At 42.2% G+C, this 26,333-nt stretch overlaps 1 protein-coding gene across 9 annotated transcripts in view; it reads left to right on the forward strand.

Annotated features, from left to right (window-relative positions):
* The window catches only part of ABL2 (ABL proto-oncogene 2, non-receptor tyrosine kinase), a 130,264-nt gene that overhangs the window by 92,555 nt on the left and 11,376 nt on the right, over positions 1-26,333 (forward strand). For 5 of the 9 annotated variants that reach the window (XM_063710486.1, XM_004027969.5, XM_019027180.4 and 2 more), the window contains exons 2-10: positions 3,710-3,772; positions 5,604-5,774; positions 10,413-10,708; positions 15,197-15,469; positions 16,795-16,879; positions 18,318-18,495; positions 19,554-19,738; positions 22,045-22,197; positions 24,674-24,763. In XM_063710486.1, the coding sequence (XP_063566556.1) occupies positions 15,356-15,469; positions 16,795-16,879; positions 18,318-18,495; positions 19,554-19,738; positions 22,045-22,197; positions 24,674-24,763 (805 nt within the window). In that variant the 5' untranslated portion in view covers positions 3,710-3,772; positions 5,604-5,774; positions 10,413-10,708; positions 15,197-15,355. The remainder of the gene's footprint in view (positions 1-3,709; positions 3,773-5,603; positions 5,775-10,412; positions 10,709-15,196; positions 15,470-16,794; positions 16,880-18,317; positions 18,496-19,553; positions 19,739-22,044; positions 22,198-24,673; positions 24,764-26,333) is intronic. The other 4 variants (XM_004027970.5, XM_019027187.4, XM_055366761.2 and 1 more) reach the window with 1 other exon arrangement.

The raw sequence follows: 26,333 nt of genomic DNA on the forward strand, positions 1-26,333 counted from the left end.
TGGAGTTTGTTCCTTCTGATGTTCAGATGTGTTCGGAGTTTCTTCCTTCTGGTGGGTTCGTGGTCTCGCTGGCTCAGGAGTGAAGCTGCAGACCTTTGCGGTGAGTGTTACAGCTCTTAAGGTAGCGCATCTGGAGTTGTTCGTTCCTCCCGGTGGGCTCGTGGTCTTGCTGGCTTCAGGAGTGAAGCTGCAGATCTTTGTGGTGAGTGTTACAGCTCATAAAGGCAGTGTGGACCCAAAGAGTGAGCAGTAGCAAGATTTATTGCAAAGAGCGAAAGAACAAAGCTTCCACAGTGTGGAAGGGGACCCGAGTGGGTTGCCACTGCTGGGTGGGTGGCCTGCCCCGTGGGAAGGCAGCTAAGGCCCAGCGAGAAATTGAGCGCAGCACCGGTGGGCTGGCACTGCTGGGGGACCCAGTACATCCTCCACAGCTGCTGGCCCAGGTGCTAAGTCCCTCATTGCCCGGGGCCGACAGGGCTGGCCGGCTGCTCCGAGTTTGAGTGCGGGGCCCGCCAAGCCCACGCCCACCCGGAACTCCAGCTGGCCTGCAAGCGCGGCAGGCAGCCCCGGTTCCTGCTCGCGCCTCTCCCTCCACACCTCCCTGCAAGCTGAGGGAGTGGGCTCCGGCCTTGGCCAGCCCAGAAAGGGGCTCCCACAGTGCAGCGGTGGGCTGAAGGGCTCCTCAAGTGCCACCAAAGTGGGAGCCCAGGCAGAGGAGTCACCGAGAGCGAGCGAGGGCTGTGAGGACTGCCAGCACGCTGTCACCTCTCAGAGCCATGAAGGATTCCATGGTTTTTGGCCTCAACATAGTAAAAGATGGAACTGCGATTAACTGAAATGGGGAATTCTGTGAGAGAAACAAATTTGGAGGGAAGGATGGATGATAGTTTTGCATATTGAGTCCCAATGGTGTTATTAGTGATTTCTCATCTTTATATTCTGAAGCCCAGCACAGTGCCCTTGCATGTGGTATTCACTCAAATTACTAGGGATTTCTTTTTCCCCAGTAAACATTTAAAATAATTAAACAGGCTGGGCGCGGTGGCTCATGCTTGTAATCGCAGTACTTTGGGAGGCCAAGGCAGGTGGATCACTTGAGCTCAGGAGTTTGAGACCAGCCTGGACAACACAGCGAGACCTTGTCTCAATAATAATAATTAAACAATATCTGACAGCCATTGGAAAACTCTCCTAAACTGGCAGCATTTTGGAGCTCGAAAAGATCCCTGGGTCATTCTCCGGAGCTGTAATCAAAGTAACTGAGTTATCAGCATGATTAATATCCAGGCAGGGGGCAGGTTTCATAGTGAAGTTTAATGCTGTGTGCTTAAAACACCCCAGCTGTTTTCAGAAATACAAGAAATCTTAAGTTGCACTGTAGATTCCCTGAGCGTCCATCCTGAGAGCTTGGGCTGTTCCAGATGCAGCAGGCGCTGACATGGGAGGAGCTGGCACCACCTGACAGCAGAGGGGTTCATGGAGGCATCAGTTTAATCAATCATCCTTCTTAAACTTGCTGTGGATGTAAGGCACCTGGTCCAGAATTGGCCTCCAGTCAGTGGCCCACAGCAGCTCCACAGTGCCCATGGTGCCCCTTATGTCCACTGTGGAAATCCAGTTCTTGGCCAGCTCCTGATTGTGTGAGCCCAGGAAGCTGCTCAATATTGCATCACTGTCCTCACCCTCAGGGTGATCAAATTACTGTTTTGTAAACTTTAAAATTTAGTATACTGAGTTTCACAAAGTAGGGTATAACTATATGACATTTGCTGGTTTTGTCCTGATAGGGGTTAAGAGTTGGCTTCTGCTTATTACTGTTTCTAACTTGGTTGTTGATAGTACCAAAGTTCTTTTTACTGTTGAGTTTTTCTCTTATAATTTCAAACAAGGGGAACTTTTCCTGTACTACGAATAATTAAATATACTTAAACTGTTTGATAATCATTAAACAGAGTATTTATAAACATTGTAATGTGTTACCAGTGTCACTGGCAAAAATATATATATATATTTATAAGTGTGGATTATGTAGTGTTCAGTAATGGGTGCTAATAAATATGGATATTTTCTGTACTTTTTTGGCATTTTTTTCATTTTAATAAAGGATTGGCATTTTGTAGCCAGTGGAAATTCTGCTAGAGTAGATAATTTTTGCATTAGAATAAAGACAAATACGATATATGAAACCGGTTTGAAGAATGTTTTTTACAATATGGATTTTTGTTGATTTGGTCATCCCAAATTGGCTATCTTGGTATAGAATACAGCTGTTCCCATTCACTATAATTCTGCATTTAAATAAGGAACAACATAACTACTTTAACTTTTCATGATATCAGAACTTTTTTTAAGTTTATCATAATCTTAATGTAAAACAAAATTGAATTAACTGGAATTTTAAATATATATTCTTTTTGAGAGAAGGGAATATGAAACTCTGAAACTGGAGAATTACAGAGCCAACCTACAACAGGAATTTCTGTGTGTATATCATGTAGAAGTTATGAAGCCTTTTTTTTTTTTTTTTTTTTTTTTTTTGAGACAGGATCTCACTCTGTCACCCAGGCTGGAGTACAGCGGCGATCTTGGCTCACTGCAACCTCCACCTCCCAGACTCAAGCAATTCTCCTGCCTCAGCCTCCGAAGTAGCTGGGATTATAGGCACGTGCCACCATGCCTGGCTAATTTTTGTATTTTTAATAGAGATGGGGTTTTTCACTGTGTTGGTCAGGCTGGTCTCAAACTCCTGACCTCAGGTGATCCACCTGCCCAGTCTCCCAAAGTGCTGGGATTACAGGCCTGAGCCACCGTGCCTGGCTGAAGCCAATTTTTAAATACTGTTTAATGTGATTTAAAATTTAAGATACATGTTGTTTCCTGTCACCTATATGTTTGTGTAATTTGGGCATTTGTTTAGCTAACAGTTATTAAACACATATTATGTAACTTTTGGTAGGAGAAGAATACCATTCCAGATACAAGGAACATGTTATAATGTTTGGGGAACAAACATACGTAGAATGTATTATTAATATAGAGATAAAGATAGAGTATTAATGCAGCAACTGTGATGCTTTTGAGAGTACAGATGGGAGGTGCAGTAGCCCCCATTATCCAGTTTTGCTTTATACAGTTTCAGTTACTGGCACTCCACGCCAGTCAGAAAGTATTAAGATATTTTGAGGGAAAAAGAGAGATACCACATTCACATAAATTTTATTACAGTATATTGTTATAATTGTTCATTGTATTATTGTTAATCTCTTTCTGAGCCTAATTTATAAATTAAATTGTATCATGGTTATGTATGTGTGGGAAAAACATAGTATATAGTGGGTTTGGTACTATCCTGATTGATTTTAAGCATCCACTGGGGGTCTTGGAACATATTCCTCATGGATAAGGGGGACTACTATATATTGGAGCTGAGTATTACAAGTAGAAATCAGCCAGTCAAAAGAAAAGTGGGGTGAGAACCCATTCCAGTTAGTCTGGACTGTGTGAACCAAGGCCAGAAGATGGGAAGCAGCATGGTGTATATTAAAGTTTACAATTTGAGGTATGGAGTGGGGAGAGGCGAAGCTGGAGAAGTAGGTAGAGACCTGATCATGAAAGGCCTTTGAAGACCATGAAAAGGAGACTTTAGCTTGATGTTAAACTATTGAAGAAGCTTAAGAAAAGTGACGTGGTCAATTTTTTTCTTAAATAGATCACTTTGCCAGCTGTGTGGAGGATGGATTTGAGGGAGACAAGACTGGAGGCAGTAGTCCAGGTGAGAGATGTTGAGATGTTGCAGATTTGAACTAAGGCATTGGCAGTAGAGATGGAGAACAGGGAATGGATTTGAAAATAAATGGAACCACAAATTCAAGGGTTTTTCCTTTCATATATGATAAAACCATTTTTATATTAAAAATAAGTTGGCCTGGCTGGGTGTGGTGGCTCACGCTTGTAATCCCAGCACTTTGGGAGGCCAAGGCAGGCAGATCACAAGGTCAGGAGTTCAAGACCAGCCTGGCCAACATGGTGAAACTTCGTCTCTACTAAAAATACAAAACTTAGCTGGGCTTGGTGGCGTGCACCTGTAATCCCAGCTACTCGGGAGGCTGAGGCAGTAGAATTGCTTGAACCTGGGACGTGAAGGTTGCAGTGAGCAGAGATTGTGCCACTGCACTCCAGCCTGGGCAACAAAACAAGACTCCATCTCGGTGGTGGGAGAGGGGTGCGGACGGGGAATAAGTCAGCCGGGTGTGGTGGCTCACGCCTGTAATCCCAGCACTTTGGGAGGCTGAGGCGGGTGGATCACCTGAGGTCAGGAGTTCAAGACCAACCTGGCCAACATGGTAAAATCCTGTCTCTACTAAAAATACAGAAAAATTAGCTGGGTATGGTGGCAGGCGCCTGTGATCCCAGCTACTTGGGAGGCTGAGGCAGGAGAATCACGCTTGAACTCGGGAGGCAGAGGTTTCAGTAAGCCGAGATCACGCCATTGCACTCCAGCCTGGGCAACAAGAACGAAACTCCATCTCAAAATAATAATGATAATAATAATAATAATCATAATAATCATAAGTGGAGGAAGAGAGACATAAAAGTGTTGTTATATGACATAGACATTTGGATAGTTTGCCTTTGTAGACAGGCACTAAAAATATTCTGATCAAGAAAATTGATACTGGAAAAACTGTTTTTTGTATAATCGATCTGGGCTGTGAGAAGCAGGTGATCTTTAAGATGGTATAGGGATCACCTGTGCTATGTACTATGAATAAATTTAGAAACTGTAAAGGCTTAAGGAAAAAACAGGTCGTAAAAGGCCTGGACCACTTTGAGTAGAAACTCAATAAATGCCCGATGATAGTAATGTTTTCTAGGCTCTTCAATTAAGTTATTGATATTTACAAAAAAATCACTGCTCAGGAAAACAAAATAGAGTTTAAAAGTCATTCAGGCCGGGTGCGGCCATGTTTCTTTTGTTTTTTTAAAATGAAAAAAAGATTATTTTTCTCCATGTTGGCCAAAAAAAGATATTTTTCTAAAAGCACTTTTTAAATAATTTTTTCTATACTTAAATAGAGGGCCTGGATTTATACAGTATTACCTAATTCTGAAAAATAATCCCTGTTGTCTTTTCTACAGTTTGTTTTCTGTGGAGAGAGAAAGGAATAAGGGTAGTTTGAGTGGACTTGTAAGAAACTTACAATCATTTCTTCCTTAAAACTACAACCACTACTACAACAAAATATCCTCTATGTTTTATAAAGCTAGTAACCATTTCTCTTTGAGATTCTTTTTTCCATTTTGAGAAAACTGTGTTTCCTATTAGTTTATGTCTGATTTTGGTGAGTACATATAAATCACGGCTAAACTCTCATTTTGTGGTCTTTTCTCTGACTACCTTGTTTTACATTTTCAACAAGTAAATAGCTTCCTCATGCTTAGGAGACACAGTGCCTATTTGCTAATTTTTCATAACACTTTATACTGTACAGTTCTTTCCTACTCTGGAGCCAGCAGCTGAAATACTGTGTATATACTGAATTCAAACAAATGTTTCGCTGTTGAACTCACCGTGAATTCCCTTCCCTTCTTATGTCTTTCAGAAGCTTTGCATCGTCCCTATGGTTGTGATGTTGAACCCCAGGCACTAAATGAGGCTATCAGGTGGAGCTCCAAGGAGAACTTGCTCGGAGCCACCGAGAGTGACCCTAATCTCTTCGTTGCACTTTATGATTTTGTAGCAAGTGGTGATAACACACTCAGCATCACTAAAGGTGAGCCTTCTATGTAACATCCTTTCACTTTTCAGTTTTCATTAATGATTAAGAGATAAAGGGGCCCGGCCAGGCGCGGTGGCTCACACCTATAATCTCAGCACTTTGGGAGGCCAAGGCGGGCAGGTCACCTGAGGTCAGGAGTTTGAGACCAGCCTGGCCAACATGGTGAAACCCTGTCTCTAATAAAAATATGAAAAAAATTAGTCAGGCGTGGTAGCCCCTGCCTGTAGTCCCAGCTACTCAGGAGGCTGAGGCATGAGAATCACTTGAACTCGGGAGGCAGAGGTTGCAGTGAGCCAAGATCACACCACTGCACTCCAGCCTGGGTGACAGAGTGAGACTCCGTCTCAAAAAAAAAAAAAAAAATTATCCTGAAATACATTTTTTCCCCAGCAGTGGCTTTCATACGTTCAAAAGGTAAGAATAAGCTTAGGCAGACTAGCAATCCAGTTCATGTACACAAGGATAATCTCCCCATAATCCTATTTCTTTCTCATAAAAGTTACTTTTTTTGCCCTTGCACGCGTGTGTGCATACACACACACACACACACACACACACACAAAATCAATAATGGTTGATTTTATTTGGTCATGTTCTTAACGTTCCCTTTTATAAGAATTTACTACAGAAATAAACTACCACTCTCTTGAGAATAATACTATAATGGAAATCAAATAAACCTTTCCTACCATTCCTTTCACTGATCTATATAAACACAAACAATAGACATTTATGTTGTCTAGGCCAGTGCTACTCAAAAATGGTCCACAGCAAGGTAAGATGCTTATGCCAGAATGTGAAACACTGAACTACTATCTTCATGCAGAAAGCCTTGCTCCAAAAGGTAAAACTATTAGCTGAACTAAGTAATAAATAGTGTGCTTAGTGATATAGTTGGTTTACATTCAGTTGAAGTTCTTAATCTCACTGTGGACTAGTAATGAATGAACAGTCCTCAGATAGGCAGTCAAGTTCGCAGACATTCTGAGTAGCAGTGAGGTCTGGCAACATGGCTCATCTTAGCCACAGTTCAATTAGAATAGGTGTGACCAGGCACAGTGGCTCACGCCTGTAATCTAGCACTTTGGGAAGCCGAGGCTGGTGGATTGTCTGAGCTCAGGAGTTTGAGACCAGTCTGGGCAACACGGTGAAACCCCATCTCTACTAAAATACAAAAGACATTAGCCGTGTGTAGCGGCATGTGCCTGTAGTCCTAGCTACTCAGGAGGCTGAGGCAGGATAATTGCTTGAACTTGGGAGGGGGAGGTTGCATTGAGCTGAGATGGTGCCACTGCACTCCAGCCTGGGTGACAGAGTGAGATGCCGTCTCTTAAAAAAACAAAAACAAAAACAAAAGAATAGGTGTATAGTGAGTCTAACCTTCATGGTAGTTGCATGTGCTGGCCAATTGTATATAGGACAGAATTAAAAGTGAAAGTAAAAGTGCATCATCTCCTAGTGTCAGTTTTACTTCCTGCTTTTGGATAGTTTTGGGGACAGGATGATACATGTTATGTATGTGGGGGTTGTGTTTATGCAGTTGTAGGAACATTTTACGTAAAGTTTGAGGATAGAACAAAAGACATCAAAGAATTTTTTTTTTTTTTTTTTTTGAGACAGAGTCTCGCTCTGTCACCCAGGCTGGAGTGCAGTGGCACAGTCTCGGCTCACTGCAAGCTCTGCCTCCTGGGTTCAAGCGATTCTGCTGCCTCAGCCTCCTGAGTAGCTGGGATTACAGGCACGCACCACCACGCCGTGTTAATTTTTGTATTTTTAGTAGAGACAGGGTTTCACCCATGTTGGTCAGGATGGCCTCGAACTCCTGACCTGTGATCTGCCTGCTTCAGCCTCCCAAAGTGCTGGGATTACAGGCGTGAGCCACCACGCCCAGCCAGAAAGTTTATATTGTGTAGTAGTCTCTTTGGACTACAATATACTTGATTTTACCTTTACTGATTCTTCACTGGAGAAATTTGTGAAGTGATGACTCAGAAATTCTTTCATAGGTACGTTTTCCTGTTGTTTTTTCAAGATAGTCCAGTCATCAAGGAAACATTGATAAAGAAAGACTGTTGATTCCTCAGTTATGGGTTATGACTGGCCTTTATCTTATGACCAACAGTGGTTTCTCTTAAAATCCACAGAATGCCAAATTTTTATATCAGTTTCTCACTAATTTAAAATGATGTCATACTAAACCTATTTTATTATTTTAAAAGACAAGAAAATATATTTAAAAAATAAAGCAACACTTTAGTTTTTGATTGAAAATGATTATTTTGCTTGAATTTTTTTTTTTTTAAAGTTCTACCAGCGAAGCGCAGTGGCTCATCCCTGTATTCTCAGCACTTTGGGAGGTTGAGGCAGGAGGATTGCGTGAGCCTAGGAGTTCAAAACCAGCCTAGGCAATGTAGTGAGACCCCTGTCTCTACAAAAAATTTAAAAATTAGCCAGGGGCAGTGGCATGCACCTGTAGACCCAGGTACTTGGGGGGGCTGAGGTCTGAGGATCACTTGAGCCTGAGAAGTTGAGGTTACAGTGAGCTGTGTTTGCACCGCTGCACTGCCGCGTGGCGACAGAGGGAGACCTGTTTCAAAACAAACAAAAAAGTTCTCCCTAGGGTTGCTCTGCCAGTTTGGCCAATATTTGAATCCATACTAGTCATCCCCCTATCAGTTTCCATGGTAGTCAAAACTTCCAGGGTAGAAAAATTTTCCTGATAACTGACAAAAAAAGAGAACAACAAACAAAAAATCCTGGGGTCTTTGACTGTATCTTAATTATCATAGCCTGTCATTACCAATTATTTTCAAGGAAGCAACAATATTAAAAAACGTATATATAGATATATATACAAAATACTAACATTCTTTATTTTTAGTTCATGTGGACTAACAGAGAAAAGCTACAGAGCAACAGGTTTTCTTCAGTTTTTCTAGCAGGATTCTTTTTTTTTTCTTCCGGTAAATATGATTGGCGAGTATTTGTGCACTTATGCATATCCACCGCTACACCAGACTTACTCTTATCTGTATATATGTATATTTTATGTACCCATAGGTGTATATATGTACATATACTCTTGTGTTTTTTCTCATTATCTCATATCCATGTGTCTAAGGTGAGATGGTGTCTGATAGAAAGTTATTCTATGGAAACGTTTCTGAAGGCCACTAAAAAAGGACAGATGGTTACAAGGATAATTATTTTTAGTTCTCCTAAAAACTTTTGCCTGATACTTCTGGCCATGTGCTTTTTTTTTTTTTTTTTTTTTAGCAGTCTCACTCTGTCTCCCAGGCTGGGAGTACAGTGGTGCAATCTCGGCTCACTGCAACCTCAGCCTCCCGGGTTCAAGCAGTTCTCCTGCCTCAGCCTCCCAAGTAGCTGGGATTACAGGCATGCAGACTACCACACCCAGCTAATTTTTTGTATTTTTGGTAGAGACGAGGTTTCACCATGTTGGCCAGGCTGGTCTCGAACTCCTGACCTTAGGTGATCCGCCCCTCTCAGCCTCCCAAAGTGCTGGGATTACAGGCGTGAGACACCATGCTCAGCCATGGCCATGTGCTTTTGACTGACTTGGCTTCCTTCTACTTTTTGACACTGAAGAAGTAGATGTGAATGCTGTAGGAAGACTTGCATCTCTTAGAGATAAGAGCCTGAGGCACTACAAGGATTCTTTAGATTAGCATTTATTTATCACTAGTGATATCTCTTTCACTTTTTCTGTTTTGTCAAAGAAACCTAATTTGTGCTGCAAGTATCGGGGCAAGTTATATGTTGAAATCTGAACTTGATGTTCACAATTTTAATAGAAAAATTAAGAACATTGAAGTTGACAGCAAAGATACACTGAGTGACTTGGGTTTTGGTTTCCAACTTCAGAGTGAGCTTGCCATTCCACACACTGATTTTAATGTGGAATGGAAAGGAGTGATTCATTCTTTGTGGGAACTAGGAAGGAAATAAGAAAGCTATAGCTATTTTTAAACTTGCATTCTGGAAGGGATTGTGTTTTGGGAGTCCTAACTGCCCATTCCCTCACCCCACTAAACAGTTTTCTTGCTGAAAACTCTGTGGTCCGTGTTTTTTTTGTTTGTTCGTTTTTTGTTTTTGTTTTTGTTTTTTTACATCAGTGGTTTTGTTGTCTTGGTGCCAAGTGAAATTTAGAAGTCACTTTCTATCTCACATGTCTTATCCCTAATCCTTGATTGTTGTTAACATTGAATCATATATAAGATACATTCCTTGATAAACTGTTTTGAGGGAAAGTGAATTTTCTTCTTTTGAAGAGTGAGCACTGTGTCCTTTTCCAGCCATTTTAGTAACCTGTCTGGCATACATAGAATTTCCTAAGGATATTTTTTAAGTTGTATATAGACTTTTAAAACCCTGTAGTAAATGCCTGAAAACCATTTCTGACCATACTTTTGTGGTTAAGCTAAAAGCTAAAGAGAGCAATCAGGATATGATGAACAGCCAAGTTTGTTTTCATTATTTAAAAAAAAATTTGGCATAAAAGTTCTAGATTCTTTTTTTTCTTCAGTGAGTTTAAAGTTTGACAGTACACTGCTTCAGTTGAAATAAAGTCTTAACATCGTTTCTTTCATCCTGTGATGACCTTATGGCTAGGTGAAAAGCTACGAGTCCTTGGTTACAACCAGAATGGCGAGTGGAGTGAAGTTCGCTCTAAGAACGGGCAGGGCTGGGTGCCAAGCAACTACATCACCCCAGTGAACAGCCTGGAAAAACACTCCTGGTACCATGGACCTGTGTCACGCAGTGCAGCTGAGTATCTGCTCAGCAGTCTAATCAATGGCAGCTTCCTGGTGCGAGAAAGTGAGAGTAGCCCTGGGCAGCTGTCCATCTCGCTCAGGTACGAGGGACGTGTGTATCACTACAGGATCAATACCACTGCAGACGGCAAGGTAAGACTCCCTGGTCACCACCTTTAAGCATGGACTGGCTACTCTGTGAAATAATATTCAACGTGATTGAAGTGAAATAATAGATTTTATGTCTGACATGAAATAAAATATTCACTAGCTTTGTGAGTTTGGGCTTTTTGGCATGTTAGAGCTTGTAGTCTTGAAAAGGATATGTTAATAGAAATTTTTAAAAACAGTATTAATATTTTAAAGATAAGCTAGATTTGAAGGTGAAGAATGAAGGGAACTGCTCTATAAGTTAGCTGTTCTAATAATCAGTACGCAAATATACACCCAGTGCACTGGTATAGAGTTTATCAGTTAACATTGTATCATTGAAAATTAGAATAATATCTACCAGAAAGTTCACAGAGTAAGAATTTAGACTTTTGAGCTTGGTGTCGATCATTAATGTATATTAACTGAAACGGATCATTCAGTCATTTAACAGTTTGTATATTGGGAACACCAACCATGTTAGTTAGAATGGATGTGTTACAGTGTGTTTACACATTATGAACTACAGAGCATGAGCTTATGTCCGTTGTTTATCTGTTGAGCAGTAAATTTAGGTTGAATTATTTCTTCTATTCTCCTCTATGTGATAGGCAAGCTGTGGGGGAAGCACAGGCTTTGGAGCAAGCAGATCTGATTGTGACCTTACATGAGTCTCAATTTCCCTGTCTGTAATTAGATCCCACTTTATTGGGTTGTTGTAAGGATTAAATGAACTAATTTCTATAAAACATAACGACTGATACAAAGTAGGAAATAAGTAAATTTTTAATTTTCTTTCACTTTTGCACCAGCATACAGGCATAGTACGTTTCCTCTTGACCAAACAGAACAGAATCAGATGTGTAATAATATAAGAGTGACTCAGCAGTTCTAGTTATTTACCTAATAGAAATGAGTGCATATGTGTGCCAGAAGACATGTATAGGAATGTTCATAGCAGCATTGCTTGTGATAGCCAAAAACTAGAAACACCCACAGATCTAACAACAGTAGAATGGATTAATAAATTGTGGTATATTCATAAAATGCAATTTCATTCAACAACAGAAGCGAACACAGTACTGCTACACACAACACCACCAGGTAAAACTATGGCCCTCCAGCCGTCTGCTTTTTTTTGTAAATAACATTTTATTGGAATACAGCCACACCCATTTGTTCATGTATTGTCTGTGGTTTCTATTACTAGGCAGCGCTGAGTAGTTCACAGTTCTGACACACTATGGCCACAGCCTAAAATATTTATTATCTGGCCCTTATGAAGAGTTTGCTGGCCCCTACTCTAAATGAGTGTTAGCTGACTCAACAACTTCAGCAAAGTTGAAGGATTAGTATTAGCCAGGGGATGAGGATGTGGGGAGTGGGAAGGACTCCTAATAGATATGAGGTAATGAGAATGCTCTAGAGTTAGATAGTCATGATGGTTGGACAACTTTGAGAATATGCTAAAAACCACAAAATTGTATACCTTAAAATGATGAATTTTATGGTATCTGAAATATAATGCAATTTTTAAAAGTTGGGTGGAAAAAAGCAGACATAAAACAATACATATTGTGTGATTCTGTTTGTGTATAGTTCAGAAGCAGCGGCCAGGCACGGTGGCTCACACCCGTAATCCCAGCACTTTGGGAGGTTGAGGTGGGCCTCATCACTGGAGGTCAGGATGTCAGCCCCACAAACATGGTGAAACCCTGTCTCTACTACAAATACAAAAATTGGCCTGGCATGGTGGCACGCTCCTGTAATCCCAGTTACTCAGGAGGCTGAGGCAGGAGAATTGGTTGAACCTGGGAGGTGGAGGCTGTAGTGAGCCAAGATCGTGCCACTGCACTCCAGCCTGGGCAACAGAGCGAGACTCTGTCTCAAAAAAAAAAAAAAAAAAAAAAAAAAAAAAGCAGAAGCTAATCTAAGATGTTAGAAGTCAGCATAGTGGCTATCTCTGCAAGGGCAAATAGCTGGAGAGCATAAGGGAGGCTTCTGGGGTGCTGATCATGTTATAATTCTTGGTGTGGGTGATGTTTACATGGGTGAGTTTACTTTGTAAAAATTATCAATTTTCTGTTTATGAATTGATACTTTATACACTAAAACAAAAGCTTCTTTTTTTTTTTTTTCTTTTGAGATGGAGTCTTGCTGTGTCGCCCAGGCTGGAGTGCAGTGGCGCGATCTCAGCTCACTGCAAGTTCCGCCTCCCAGGTTCACGCCGTTCTCCTGCCTCAGCCTCCTCAATAGCTGGGACTACAGGCGCCCACCACCACGCCCGGCTAATTTTTTGTATTTTTAGTAGAGACGGTGTTTCACCATGATAGCCAGTATGGTCTCGATCTCCTGACCTCGTGATCCACCCGCCTTGGCCTCCCAAAGTGCTGGGATTACAGGCGTGAGCCACTGCGCCCGGCCAAAAGCGTCTTTAAAAAAAATAAATAAATAACAGGCTAGGCATGGTGGCCTATGCCTGTAATCCCAACACTTGGGGAGGCCAAGGAGGGTAGATCACTTGAGCCCAGGAGTTCAAGACCAGCTTGAGGAATATAGTGAAACCTCATCTCTACAAAAAAATTTAAAAATTAGCTGGGCATGGTGGCATATGTCTGTGGTCCTAGCTACTCGGGAAGCTGAGGCAGGAGGATCACCTGAACCTGGGAGGTCAGGGCTGCAGTGAGTCATGATTGTGTCACTGCACTCCAGGCTGGGCAACCGAGTGAGACCCTTATTTCTCAAAAATACATAAAAATTAAGGCTCCTTTGGGAGAGAAGGCCAGAGAATTCCCTCTTACTTTACATTTCTTATTGCTTAGCAAATTAACAACTATTTTGTAAGCAATTCTGTGAAATCCATTGTGGCTCTTTTCTTTTTTTTAGATGGAGTCTTGCTCTGTCACCCAGGCTAGAATGCAGTGGTGTGATCTCAGCTCACTGCAACCTCCACCTCCCAGGTTCAAGCAATCCTCCCACCTCAGCCTCCCAAGTAACTGGGACTGCAGGCATGCACCACCATGCCTGGCTAATTTTTGTATTTTTAGTAGAGAGGAGGTTTCACCATGATGACCAGGCTGGTCTCAACTGTTGACCTCAAGTGACCTGCCCACCTCAGCCTCCCAAAGTGCTGGGATTGCAGGTGTGAGCCACTGCTCCTGGCCACCGGTAAATTGTGGCTCTTTCTTTAATGGCCTAGACACTCAAATGCACGTCGTAATTAAAATTATGAGATATTTGAATACTCTTACCAAAAAATCTAAATCAGTGGTTTTCAAGTTATATTTTTTACAAGATTGAGGTGATATTTTGTAAATTTCTACAAGAGGCCAAGTCCTTGCTTGCCTACTTTGATCAGGGTATCTCTTCTTTACCTATCTTCTGTAGTTGAGTCCATAGTCTTGTGGCTTAAAAATATTTGAAGACTGGCTGGGTGTGGTAGTTCACACCTGTAATCCCAGCAATTTGGGAGACTGAGGCAGGCAGATCACTTGAGGTTAGGAGTTCCTGACCAGCCTGGCTAACATGGTGAAACCCCATCTCTACTAAAAATACAAAGAAAAAAATTGGCCAGGCGTGATTGCGCATGCCTGTAATCCCAGGTACTTGGGAGGCTGAGGCAGGAGAATCACTTGAACCTGGGAGGCGGAGGTTGCAGTGAGCTGAGGTCATGACACTGCACTCCAGCCTGGGCAACAGAGTGAGACTCTGTCTCAAAAAAAAAAAAAAAGAAAAAATATATATATTTGAAAAAATACATAATTTGAGTATATATATATTTGAAAATATGTATATATTTGAAGACCAATGAGCTTGATTATCCAGAGAGAGATCTTGGAAGGTTTTTCCCAAGACTAATTTAGGAAGAATAGGAAAGGCAGATTAAATAAGATTAAACTGAAGTTCTGTGTTTACCCTTGCAATCATCATTTAACTTTTTTATTTACCTCAAGTAAGATAAACTCTTGCTGGGTATAGTGGCCCAGTCTGTAATCTCAGCACCTTGGGAGGCCCAGTCAGGAGGATTGCTTGAGGCTGGCGTTTGAGACCTGCCTGGGCAATAGTGAGACCCTGTCTGCAGAATTTTTTTTTTTTAAAGATAGCCTCCTATCTGTATCTTCAGGCCAGTGAAATATGGGCTTTAAAAAAGAATTCTTAGGCCGGGAGCGGTGGCTCATGCTTGTAATCCCAGCACTTTGGGAGGCTGAGGCCGGCAGATCACGAGGTCAGGAGATCAAGAACACGGTGAAACCCCATCTCTACTAAAAATACAAAAAATTAGCCGGGCGTGGTGGCGGGCGCCTATAGTCCCAGCTACTCAGAGAGGCTGAGGCAGGAGAATGGCGTGAACCCGGGAGGCGGAGCTTGCAGTGAGCCGAGATCACGCCACTGCACTCCAGCCTGGGTGACAGAACAAGACTCCATCTCAAAAAAAAAAAAAAATTCTTAATCTCTTTTCAAGTTGTTTAGCTTTTCTCCTTTTCTTACCAGGTGTATGTGACTGCTGAGAGCCGCTTCAGCACCTTGGCAGAGCTTGTACACCATCACTCCACAGTGGCTGATGGGCTGGTGACAACATTACACTACCCAGCACCCAAGTGTAATAAGCCTACAGTCTATGGTGTGTCCCCCATCCACGACAAATGGGAAATGGAGCGAACAGATATTACCATGAAGCACAAACTTGGGGGCGGTCAGTATGGAGAGGTTTACGTTGGCGTCTGGAAGAAATACAGCCTTACAGTTGCTGTGAAAACATTGAAGGTGGGTTGCTGAGAATTACAGTTTTCAAGCATCTTTTTCTTTTGTGCTCAATCACTTGGAAATATCAGCATGCCCTTCTTTAACTTTGGAACACTTTCCACCCACTAGTGCCAAGCACATCAGCAAATTGAGATGATTAACCCTAGTGCCATTGCTGACAATGCAGAGGTAGATTATTCACTGCAATGCAGTGAAACCCACATGTGGGAAAGGTCTGTCTCTGGAGGCTGTTGATGTAGATCTTAGTGGGAGGTTAGAAGCAAATTAAAAGTTATAAAAGCAAAATAAGCTCTTTTGCTTCCTGAGAACGACCCCTGCTGGACAGAATTCTTGTCTGAGAGTCATGGGCCTCTTTCTTGTTCTGTCATTTCTCTCCTTTGTTCTTGTTCCTCCTGTCTCTTTGCAGTTAGATCACTTCTTCTTAATATTCACAGAAATCTTTTTCGTAGTACTACTATATGTCTCCTTTAATCATCCCAGTATCAAATTACAAGGTTTTCACTCACTTGATTCTCCCAGAGCCTCAGTAACTGTCTCTGGTGTATCACTTATAAGGGTTATTCTTTAGCTATAAGTAGTAGTCAGTTCTGTTTCTTAAGCATATTCTGAGTGTGAAGCAATATATAAGGCCTTGCTCTCTAAGAAGATTATGATCTAAGCAAGAAGATAAGTATGTAAGCAGCTAAGTGCTCTGTCTCGTCATTCAAAGCCTGAGATATATGGAGAAGTAAACTATGAGAGAACTGAACTATCCAATACAGGGCTCCTGTGTTTCAGTTGATTATAGGACACGGTTGCTGAATTTTGCTCCTCCTGCTAATTTTTACTCCAGGGCATTTTTCTTTCTAAGTTGGGCTTATTAAAATAATAATTATTTCGGCTGGGCGTGGTGGCTCACACCTGTAATCCCAGCAATTTGGGGAGCCCAGGCGGGCGGATCACCTGAGGTCAGGAGAGCATCCTGGCCAACATTGCAAAACCCCGTCTCTACTAAAAATACAAAAAGTAGCCAGGCATGGTCGTGCATGCCTGTAATCCCAGCTACTGGGGAGGCTGAGCCAGGAGAATCGCTTGAGCCCAGGAGGCGGAGGTTGCAGTGAGATCACACCACTTTACCCCAACCTGGGTAACAGAGCGAGACCGTGTCTCAAAAAAATAAATTAAATTAAAATAATAATTATATCTTGTAATATGCTAAAGTATTCAAAAGATACGTCTTTTTACTTTTAAAGCTGAAGCTTTAGGATTGTGAGATGAATCAAATGATTTTAAGTTGAGGGTTTGTCCCTCTCGTTTTCTTCTTTCTTACCTTTCCCTTTTTCTAGGAAGATACCATGGAGGTAGAAGAATTCCTGAAAGAAGCTGCAGTAATGAAGGAAATCAAGCATCCTAATCTGGTACAACTTTTAGGTGAGGAACCTTGCCTGAACCATAGATTTCCTCCAAAAATGCTTGCCCTTTAACCCCTTGTTATCTCCAAATGCTTTTTTTTTTTCTTTTTAAATATAGAGACAGGGTCTCGCTCTGTTGTCCAGGCTGCTGTTGACGTGATACTTCCGCCTGGGCCTTTCAATATGTTGCGATTACAGGCATGAGCCACCATGCCCCGCCTTTTTTCCTCCCCCAAACCTTTCTTTTCAGTCACCATGGTGGAAGCTGCAGGTTTGAATCCACTTCAATAAATAGTTATTTTAATCAGTAGGTTCTGTGTTTAAAAACAGCCCAAGAAACAGTGGCCTGGATTGATTTTGGTGTATAAAACTGCTCAGTTTGTACTAATTGCCCCAGATTCAAAGTTCAGAAGTGTTCAAAATGGTACTGAACCAAAAACTCATGAAATGTTTTTGCAAAATAAAGAGACATTAAACAAAGGACTGTTGAAAAGAAGCAAATTAAAAACTGTGACCACACCCATCAGTTTACCTTTACAAGCAGGAAATGCTGTATTATGTTAGATTGGCTTTTCACTGTTCAGGTCACAAAGAACTCTTTTACTAAGCCTTTTTCCTTTTTTAAAATAGGGCTAGGTTTTTTTTTTTCTTTTTTTGGGGGGGGCGTGGGGGGTGTTTTTTGTTGTGGATGTTTTTTGTTTTTGTTTTTTAAATACAGAGTCTTGCTCTGTCACCCTGGCTGGAGTGCAGTGGCATGATCCTGGCTCACTGCAACCTCCACCTCCCAGGTTCAAGCTATTCTCGTGCCTCAGTGTGCGTCACCACACCCAGCTAATTTTTGTAGTAGAGACAGGGTTTTGCTATGTTGGACAGTCAAGTCTTGAACTGCTGGTCTCAGGCGATCTGCCTGCCTCAGCCTCCCAAAGTGCTAGGATTACAGGCATGAGCCACTGCACCCGGCCTCTTGTTGGTTTTTTATAAGGAATCTGCCATATATCAGTGAAATCCTTGACTATGGAAATGATGAAAATCATTTTGCAAAGCAGTATTGCAGGTGGGGCTCACATAGTCTTCAGCATGTGCACATTTGCTATTACTTTTGAATAAGTATTGTTAGCCTGCAGTTGAGGAGGAGAATCATGGGCCATGTCCAAAACTCTAGACATGTTGGTTTTCTTGGCCCCTTATAGAATTAATACAGGTAACTCTGCTTTTGCTCAAACAGACAAATACTCAGAGGCATATGAATTCCCAGAGAACAATACAGTGAAAGCAAGGACTCCCTCATAAACCAGCTTCTTAGTTTTTGCTTATTAATTTCAGAGAACGTGGTGGTAAGAAGGGAAAAGATTACTGCCGAACTAGACCTGCAAAATTGTCAAATTATTCTTGACCAAAGTGGTTTGGAGTGTTTGAATGTACGCTAATAAAAACAAGCACTATTCTTCAACTTTTAGGTGTGTGTACTTTGGAGCCACCATTTTACATTGTGACTGAATACATGCCATACGGGAATTTGCTGGATTACCTCCGAGAATGCAACCGAGAAGAGGTGACTGCAGTTGTGCTGCTCTACATGGCCACTCAGATTTCTTCTGCAATGGAGTACTTAGAGAAGAAGAATTTCATCCATAGGTGTGTAAAACTTACCTCTGACCAACCATGAAGCCATCTTGCTTGACATGCAGATAAAAGGAAGAATGTGAGAACCTTCCCAGAAAATTTCAGATGATTCAAGAAAGTAATTTTGTATTTCACAGGGCCCATTATAATGTCACTTCTAACTTGTAAACCTACTGTACTCTGATTAAAGTATTAATAAGGGGCCTTTGCTATTCTCAAACCTGAGAACTCTCTTAAAAAAAAAAAATTGCAATAGTGATGGGGTCTTGCTATGTTGACCAGGCTGGTCTCAAACTACTGGCCTCAAGTGATCTTCCCATCTTAGCTTTCCAAAGTGCTGGGATTATAGGTGTGAGCCACCATGCCTGGCCAGAGAGCTCTCTTTATTTTGCCCAGCACTGTATCCAAGATCCTTTTTCACCATCTAGTGGCTTTTTTTTTTTTTTTCCTTCTTGAGACAGGCTGGCTCCATCGCCCAGGCTGGAATGCAATGATGCGATCTTAGCTTACTGCACCCTCAGCCTCCTGGGCTCAAGCCATCCGCCCACCTCAGCCTCCTGAGTAGCTGGGATTACAGGAATATGCCACCATGCCTGGCTAAGTGTTTTTTTATGGTTTTTTTTTTTTTTTTGTAGACTGGGTTTCGCCATGTTGCCCCAGCTGGTCCTGAACTCTTGAGCTCAGGAGATACACCCACCTTGGCCTCCCAAAGTGCTAGGATTACAGGCGTGAGCCACCACACCTGGCCTAGTGGCTGAATTTTTAAAATAGTTTTCTGCGTTAGTAAATAACTTAGTCTTGTAGAAAAGCATCTATTGCTCACCTATCCCAGTGTACTTATAAATAGGGACCCATTTTATAAAGCCTGCTTTATTCCGCATCTTGATGAGTGCTCTACAGTGACATATCATTAGTGGCTTTCTAAGGTGTTAGTGATTTTCAGAAGATACTACCATATTTGTCAGCACTTACTTAACTCTGCCTATAACACAAAGAACCAAGAATAGAGTGTTCATGACCATTTTCCTCACCATCTGAATGGAATCACATTAGGGTTCTCTTTCCCACAGAGATCTTGCAGCTCGTAACTGCCTAGTGGGAGAAAACCATGTGGTAAAAGTGGCTGACTTTGGCTTAAGTAGATTGATGACTGGAGACACTTATACTGCTCATGCTGGAGCCAAATTTCCTATTAAGTGGACAGCACCGGAGAGTCTTGCCTACAATACCTTCTCAATTAAATCTGACGTCTGGGGTAAGGTTGAAAGGGACTTTTTTCTGTGTCATTTTATTTTTTTTTTTTTATAAATGCCTTGATTCTTTAGAGCTTCTCTTATGATGTTCAGTATCCTCTACCTTTACCTGCCATTCTTCTTCAGTTATTCAGCAAGCATTTGTTAAATACCTCCTATCTGCCAGGACTGTGTTAAGAACTTTGCATAAACAGAAGTATAGGCCTGGTGTGGTGGCTCACGTTTGTAATTACAGCACTTTGGGCCGAGATGGGTGGATCACTTGAGGTCAAGAGTTCGAGACCAGCCTGGCCAACATGGTGAACTCCCATCTCTACTAACTACAAAAATTAGCCAGGCATGGTGGCATGCGCCAGTAATCACAGCTATTCAAGAGGCTGAAGGCTGAGGCAGGGGAATTGCTTGAGCCTGGAGGGCAGAGGTTGCAGTGAGCCAAGATGGCGCCACTGCACTCCAGCCTGGGCAATAGAGCGAGACTCTGTCTAAAAAAAAAAAAAAAAAAAAAAAAAGTAGAAGAAAGTTTAGGGCCAGGCACGGTGGCTCATGCCTGTAATCCCAGCACTTTGGGAGGCTGAGGCAGGTGGACCACCTGAGGTCGGGAGTTTGAGAGCAGCCTGACCAACATGGAAAAACCCTGTGTCTACTAAAAATACAAAATTAGCTGGGTGTGGTGGTGCATGCCTGTAATCCCAGCTACTTGGGAGGCTGAGGCAGGAGAATCACTTGAACCCGGGAGATGGAGGTTGCGGTGAGCTGAGATCACACCATTGTACTCCAGCCTGGGCAACAAGAACAAAACTCTGTCTCAAACAAAAAAAAAAAAGAAAGAAGAAAGTTTTAAAAAAGAAGTCCCTGCCTTCAGAGAGCTCACAGTCTAGATCTCTTATTGCATTGGAGTGCTAATGATCCTCCCTCTGTAAAGCATCCTATTTCCACATTAGGTTTTTTGTTTTTATTTTTGAGACAGAGCCTTGCTCTGTTGTCCAGGCTGGAGTGCAGTGGCACAATCTCAGCTCACTGCAACCTCCATCTCCCGGGTTCAAGCGATTCTCCTGCCTCAGCCTCCAGAGTTGCTGGGACTACAGGCATGCATCACCATGCCCGGCTAATTTTTGTCATAGTAGTAGAGATGAGGTTTCGCCATGTTGGCCAGGCTGGTCTCGAACTCCTGACCTCAAATGATCCACCTGCCTTGGCCTCCCAAAGTGTTGGGATTACAAGCATGAGCCACTGTGCTCAGCCTCACATTAGGTTTTATCACTCATTTGCAGAGTACTGTGACACAGAGCTTTTTTTTTTTTTTTCGAGGGAAGTGTGATGAGGTTTCCTCTAGAATTTGTCCTAATTGATCTGGTTTCTACTACTCTGAGAGGTAATATGATTTGGTTGAAACTTAGTAGACTGAACAATCTGGAAATTTGGATTGTGGACCAATAGAAATAGTCATAGGATTCTAAGTCATTTTTTACTGGAAATCTCAAACTCAAATAACTGAGACAAAATCAAACAAATTTTTTTCTGCTCTGAATTTTATCTGATTTTAAATGAATCCATTTTTATTTTACTCCTCTTGTATTAGCTGACTTTAAAAGTGTTATGCAGAATTCTTAGATACAGTGGTTCTCCTTTATCCTCAGGAGAATACATTCTAAGACCCCCCTTGGATGCCTGAAACCAAGGATAGTGTCAAGCCCTGGATATATAATCTTTTTTTGATCTGATAACCGAGAGGTCTTCTCAGTGACTAAGGGGTGGGTAGCATCTACGGTGTGGATATGTTGAGTAAAAGGATGATTTATGTGCGAGGCGGGAAGGAGAAGCATGGCTTGAGAGTTCATCATGCAACTCAAGGCAGCATGCAATTTAAAACTTTAGAATTGTTTATTTCTGGAATTTTCTATTTAATATTTTTGGACCTTGGTTGACTGTGAGTAGCTGAAACTGTGGGAAGTGAAACCATGGATAAGGGGTGACTACTGTATATCAAAAACTTTTCTAAGAATAGTTGGATTATGCCTCAGACTTCTTAAATGGTCATAGTTTATTTTCCCTCATTACAGTAAAGGAAATCTAAATAAAAATTGGGAAATTTAAATAAAACTGTCTTGAGATTATCTGCAGCATTCCTGTTGCAAATATTTTAGAAGGACAAGTCATGCTGTAAGAATTGATAAAAGAGTATATTATATATTAATGTTGTTGTAACAGTGTGTGAATGTTACCTAAAATATGAAAGAGAATCACCTAATTATGTAAAATAAATAATCGGAGAAGAAACACTAAGTGCTTTTTTTAATTCCTTATGCAGCTTTTGGGGTATTGTTGTGGGAAATTGCTACCTATGGAATGTCACCATATCCAGGTATTGACCTGTCTCAGGTCTATGACCTACTAGAAAAAGGATATCGAATGGAACAGCCTGAGGGATGCCCCCCTAAGGTTTATGAACTTATGAGAGCATGTGAGTATGTTTGCATGTTTTAATTTTGAAGGCATAAGCTAGCAGTTCAGAATAGTTAACAGAATTAGAAACATTTCTCCTTTCAGTGTTGTTAGATTGAATCCAGCCTCATGACATTTAAAGAGTTTATCATTGATCAGCCAGTTGTCATATCATATACCATTGAATCTTACTGGAATCCTAAGCATAGTTGTTATGGCCCAAATATTGACCCAGTTTCTCAGAGACATTTGCATATTTAATAAGATAAGAAATTGAGTTTAGAGATTAAGGTGGGGAGGGCCGTTTTCAACTAGATAAAAATGATGGCTAAAGACTATGAAGAATGCATAAAAATAACCTCTGTGGTAGATAAACAGAAGCATCCAATTGCTTGCAGATGAAAAAGTAGGAAAGTGAATAGTAGATTAAATTGCAGGGTTTTGCTTGTTTGTTTATTTTTGTTGTTGTTTTTCAAACACTCTTGCTTTGTTGCCCAGGCTGGAGTGCAGTGACGCGATTTCGGCTCACTGAAACCTCTACCTCCTGGGTTCAAGTGATTCTCATGCCTCAGCCCCTCAGTAGCTGGAACCACAGGCAGGCACACCATGCCCAGCTAATTTTTTTTTTTTTTGAGACGGACTCTCGCTATGTTGCCCATGCTGGAGTGCAGTGGCACAATCTTTGCAACCTCCGTCCCCCAGGTTCAAGCGATTCTCCTGCCTCAGCCTCCCAAGTTGCTGGGATTACAGGCACCTGCCACCACGCCTGTCTAATTTTTGTATTTTTGGTAGAGATGGGGTTTTGCCATGTTGGCCAGGCTGGTCTCGAACTCCTAACCTCAAGTGATGCGCCCGCCTTAGCCTCCCAAAGTGCTGGGATTACAGGCATGAGCCACCACGCCCAGCCTAATTTTTGTATTTTTATTTATTTATTTATTTATTTATTGAGATGGAGTCTCGCTCTGTCGCCCAGGCTGGAGTGCAGTGGCGCGATCTCGGCTCACTGCAAGCTCCGCCTCTCGGGTTGATGCCATTCTCCTGCCTCAGCCTCCTGAGTAGCTGGGACTATAGGTGCTGGCCGCCACCACGCCCGGCTAATTTTTTTTGCATTTTTTAGTAGAGACGGGGTTTCACCGTGTTAGCCAGGATGGTCTCGATCTCCTGACCTCGTGATCCACCCGCCTCGGCCTCCCAAAGTGCTGGGATTACAGGCTTGAGCCACTGTGCCTGGCCTGTACTTTTAGTAGAGACAAGGTTTCACCATGTTGGCCGGGCTGGTCTCGAACTCCTGGTCTCAAGTGATCTGCCCGACTCAGTCTCCCAAAATGCTGGGATTACAGATGTGGGCCACCAGGCCTGGTCCTAATTGCAGTTGTGTTTGAACATAAGTCTGTGTTGTTTCCTCATTGAACATTGACGTTCTCTGTTGCACTTTGTCAAAAATGAACTCTGAGATCCTCCTTTTTGATATCCTTTTATATTTCTGAATATATACAGTTGATTATATGGTTAGGCTGAGTTTGAAGACAGGTTTTACTTCTTTTTTTTTCAAGTGGAAGAAAACTTGCCATTTTCTAAAACATCTGCTTGTTTCTCCTCATCCTTTTATTAGAGGGAGTAGGAGCTGAGGCTAAATCGAAGCACCAGCCTTAGAAAGTGGGTTCATGGCCAGGTGCAGTGGCTCACACCTGTAATTCTAGCAGTTTGGGAGGCCGAAGTGAGCAGATTGCTTGAGCTCAGGAGTTCAAAAGCAACCTGAGCAATGTGGTAAAATCCCATCTACATAAAAAATACAGTAGCTTGAGATCGCTGTGTGTGCTCACTTTGGCTGGGTGCAGTGGCTCAAGCCTGTAATCCCAGCGCTTTGGGAGGCCGAGGCAGGTGGATCACCTGAGGTCAGGAGTTGGAGACCAGCATGGCCAACATGGCGAAACCCCTGTCTACTAAAAATACAAAAATTAGCCGGATGTGGTGGCGTGCGCCTGTAGCCCCAGCAAATCGTGAGGCTGAGGCTGGAGAATCACTTGAACCCAGGAGGCAGAGGTTGCAGTGAACCGAGATCGCACCACTGCACTCCAGCCTGGGTGACAGAGTGAGATTCCATCTCAAAAAAAAAAAAAAAAAAAAAAAAAAAAATTAGCTGGGCGTGGTGTTGCACACCCATAATCCCAGCTACTTGGGGAGCTGAGGCAGGAGGATTGTTTGAACCCAGGAGGTCAAGGCTGCAGTGAGTTGAGATCATGCCAACTGCACTCCAGCCTGGGTGACAAAGCAAGACCCTGTCTCAAAGAAAAAGAGAAAAGGAATTTAGAAAGTGGGTTCATTATACCTCTGAGTCTAGAGCTGAGAAGTGTCTATGTTGCTATCATTGTGAACATGCTGTAACTGTACTTTAATAAGTGTGCGTCATGATGCATAGAACTCATTATTAGATACACCACTGGATATTGAATTTCTGCAAGGAGTTTTTAATATTTTTTTCTTCTGTTACATAGGCTGGAAGTGGAGCCCTGCCGATAGGCCCTCTTTTGCTGAAACACACCAAGCTTTTGAAACCATGTTCCATGACTCCAGCATTTCTGAAGGTGAGAATCTGTTGGATTTACTGTTGGTGACTAATTCTGGGTAATGGTGGTGGTGGTGATAATGGTAATTACATTTCAAAAATGATGAACTTTTGTAGTTTGAGACTCTGTTTCAACTTTTAACTACAAGGACGTTGCTTCAGAGTATAGTTTATAATAGTGAGAAATTATGAGCAACTTAAATATTTAGTGGACTGTAAATTATTACAACCATATAGCCGAATATTTAAAATGATATTCATATATATACTTTTTTTTTTTGAGATGGAGTCTCACTCTATCACCCAGGCTGGAGTGCAGTGGTGCGATGTCAGCTCACTGCAACCTCCACCTCCCAAGTTCAAGCAATTCTTGTGCCTCAGCCTCCTGAGTAGCTGGGATTGCAGGCACCTGCTACCACACCTGGCTAATTTTTGTTAATTTTTAGTAGAGATGGGGTTTCGCCATGTTGGCCAGACAGCTCTCGAACTCTTAACCTTAAGTGATCCACCCACCTTAGCCTCCCAAAGTGCTGGGATTACATGTGTGAGCCACAGCGCCCGGCCTTCTTGGATATATTGACATGGAAAGGAGTTAAAGGTTAACTTTAACTTAGTAAACGAGGATATCCAGATGTCCAATAACCATGTTTAACATTACTCATCATAGAGAAATACAAAATAAAACCACAATGAGATACCAATCCACAGCCTACCAAAAAGGCTAAAATTAAAATCAGGCTTGGCAGGCACAGCGGCTCACGCCTGCAATCCCAGCACTTTGGGAGGCCGAGGTAGGTGGATCAGTTGGGGTCAGCAGTTGGAGACTAGCGTGGCCAACGTGGTGAAACCCCGTCTCTACTAAAAATACAAAAACTAGCCAGGCGTGATGGCAGGCGCCTGTAATCCCAGCTACTTGGGAGGCTGAGGCAGGAGAATCACTTGAACCCGGGAGACGGAAGTTGCAGTGAGCTGAGATCGCACCTCTGCACTTTAGCCTGGGCAACAGAGCAAGACTCCCTGTCAAAAAAAAAAAAAAAAAAAAAAAAGACTGGGCACTGTGGTTCACACCTGTAATCCCAGCACTTTCAGAGGCTGAGGCAGGTGGATCACAAGTTCCGGAGTTCGAGACCAGCCTGGCCAACATGGTGAAACCCCATCTCTACTAAAAATACAAAGAATAGCTGGGTGTGGTGGCGGGCTCCTGTAATCCCAGCTATTTGGTAGGCTGAGACAGGAGAATCGTTTGAACATTGGAGGCAGAGGTTGCAGTGTGCTGAGATCACGCCATTGCACTCCAGCCTGGGCAACAGGGTGAGACTCCATCTGCAAAAAAAAAAAAAAAAAAAGCCAAAAATAATAAAATAATAACATCAAATTTTAGCAAGCATGCAGAGTAACCACAGCTTTCATGCGAAATAGTATCGCTATTTGGGGACAGGTTGGCAGGGCCTAATAAACCTGAATACACGTATACCCTGTGATCCACCAGTTCTCCTACATTGTGCCAATCAGACGTGCATAACATTGTGAACCAAAAGACACATAGCAGGATGATGCTAGCAACGTATTCATAGTAACTCCAAACTGGA

The sequence above is a fragment of the Gorilla gorilla genome, chromosome 1, assembly GCF_029281585.2.
Source record: "Gorilla gorilla gorilla isolate KB3781 chromosome 1, NHGRI_mGorGor1-v2.1_pri, whole genome shotgun sequence".
NCBI classification, from domain to species: domain Eukaryota; kingdom Metazoa; phylum Chordata; class Mammalia; order Primates; family Hominidae; genus Gorilla; species Gorilla gorilla.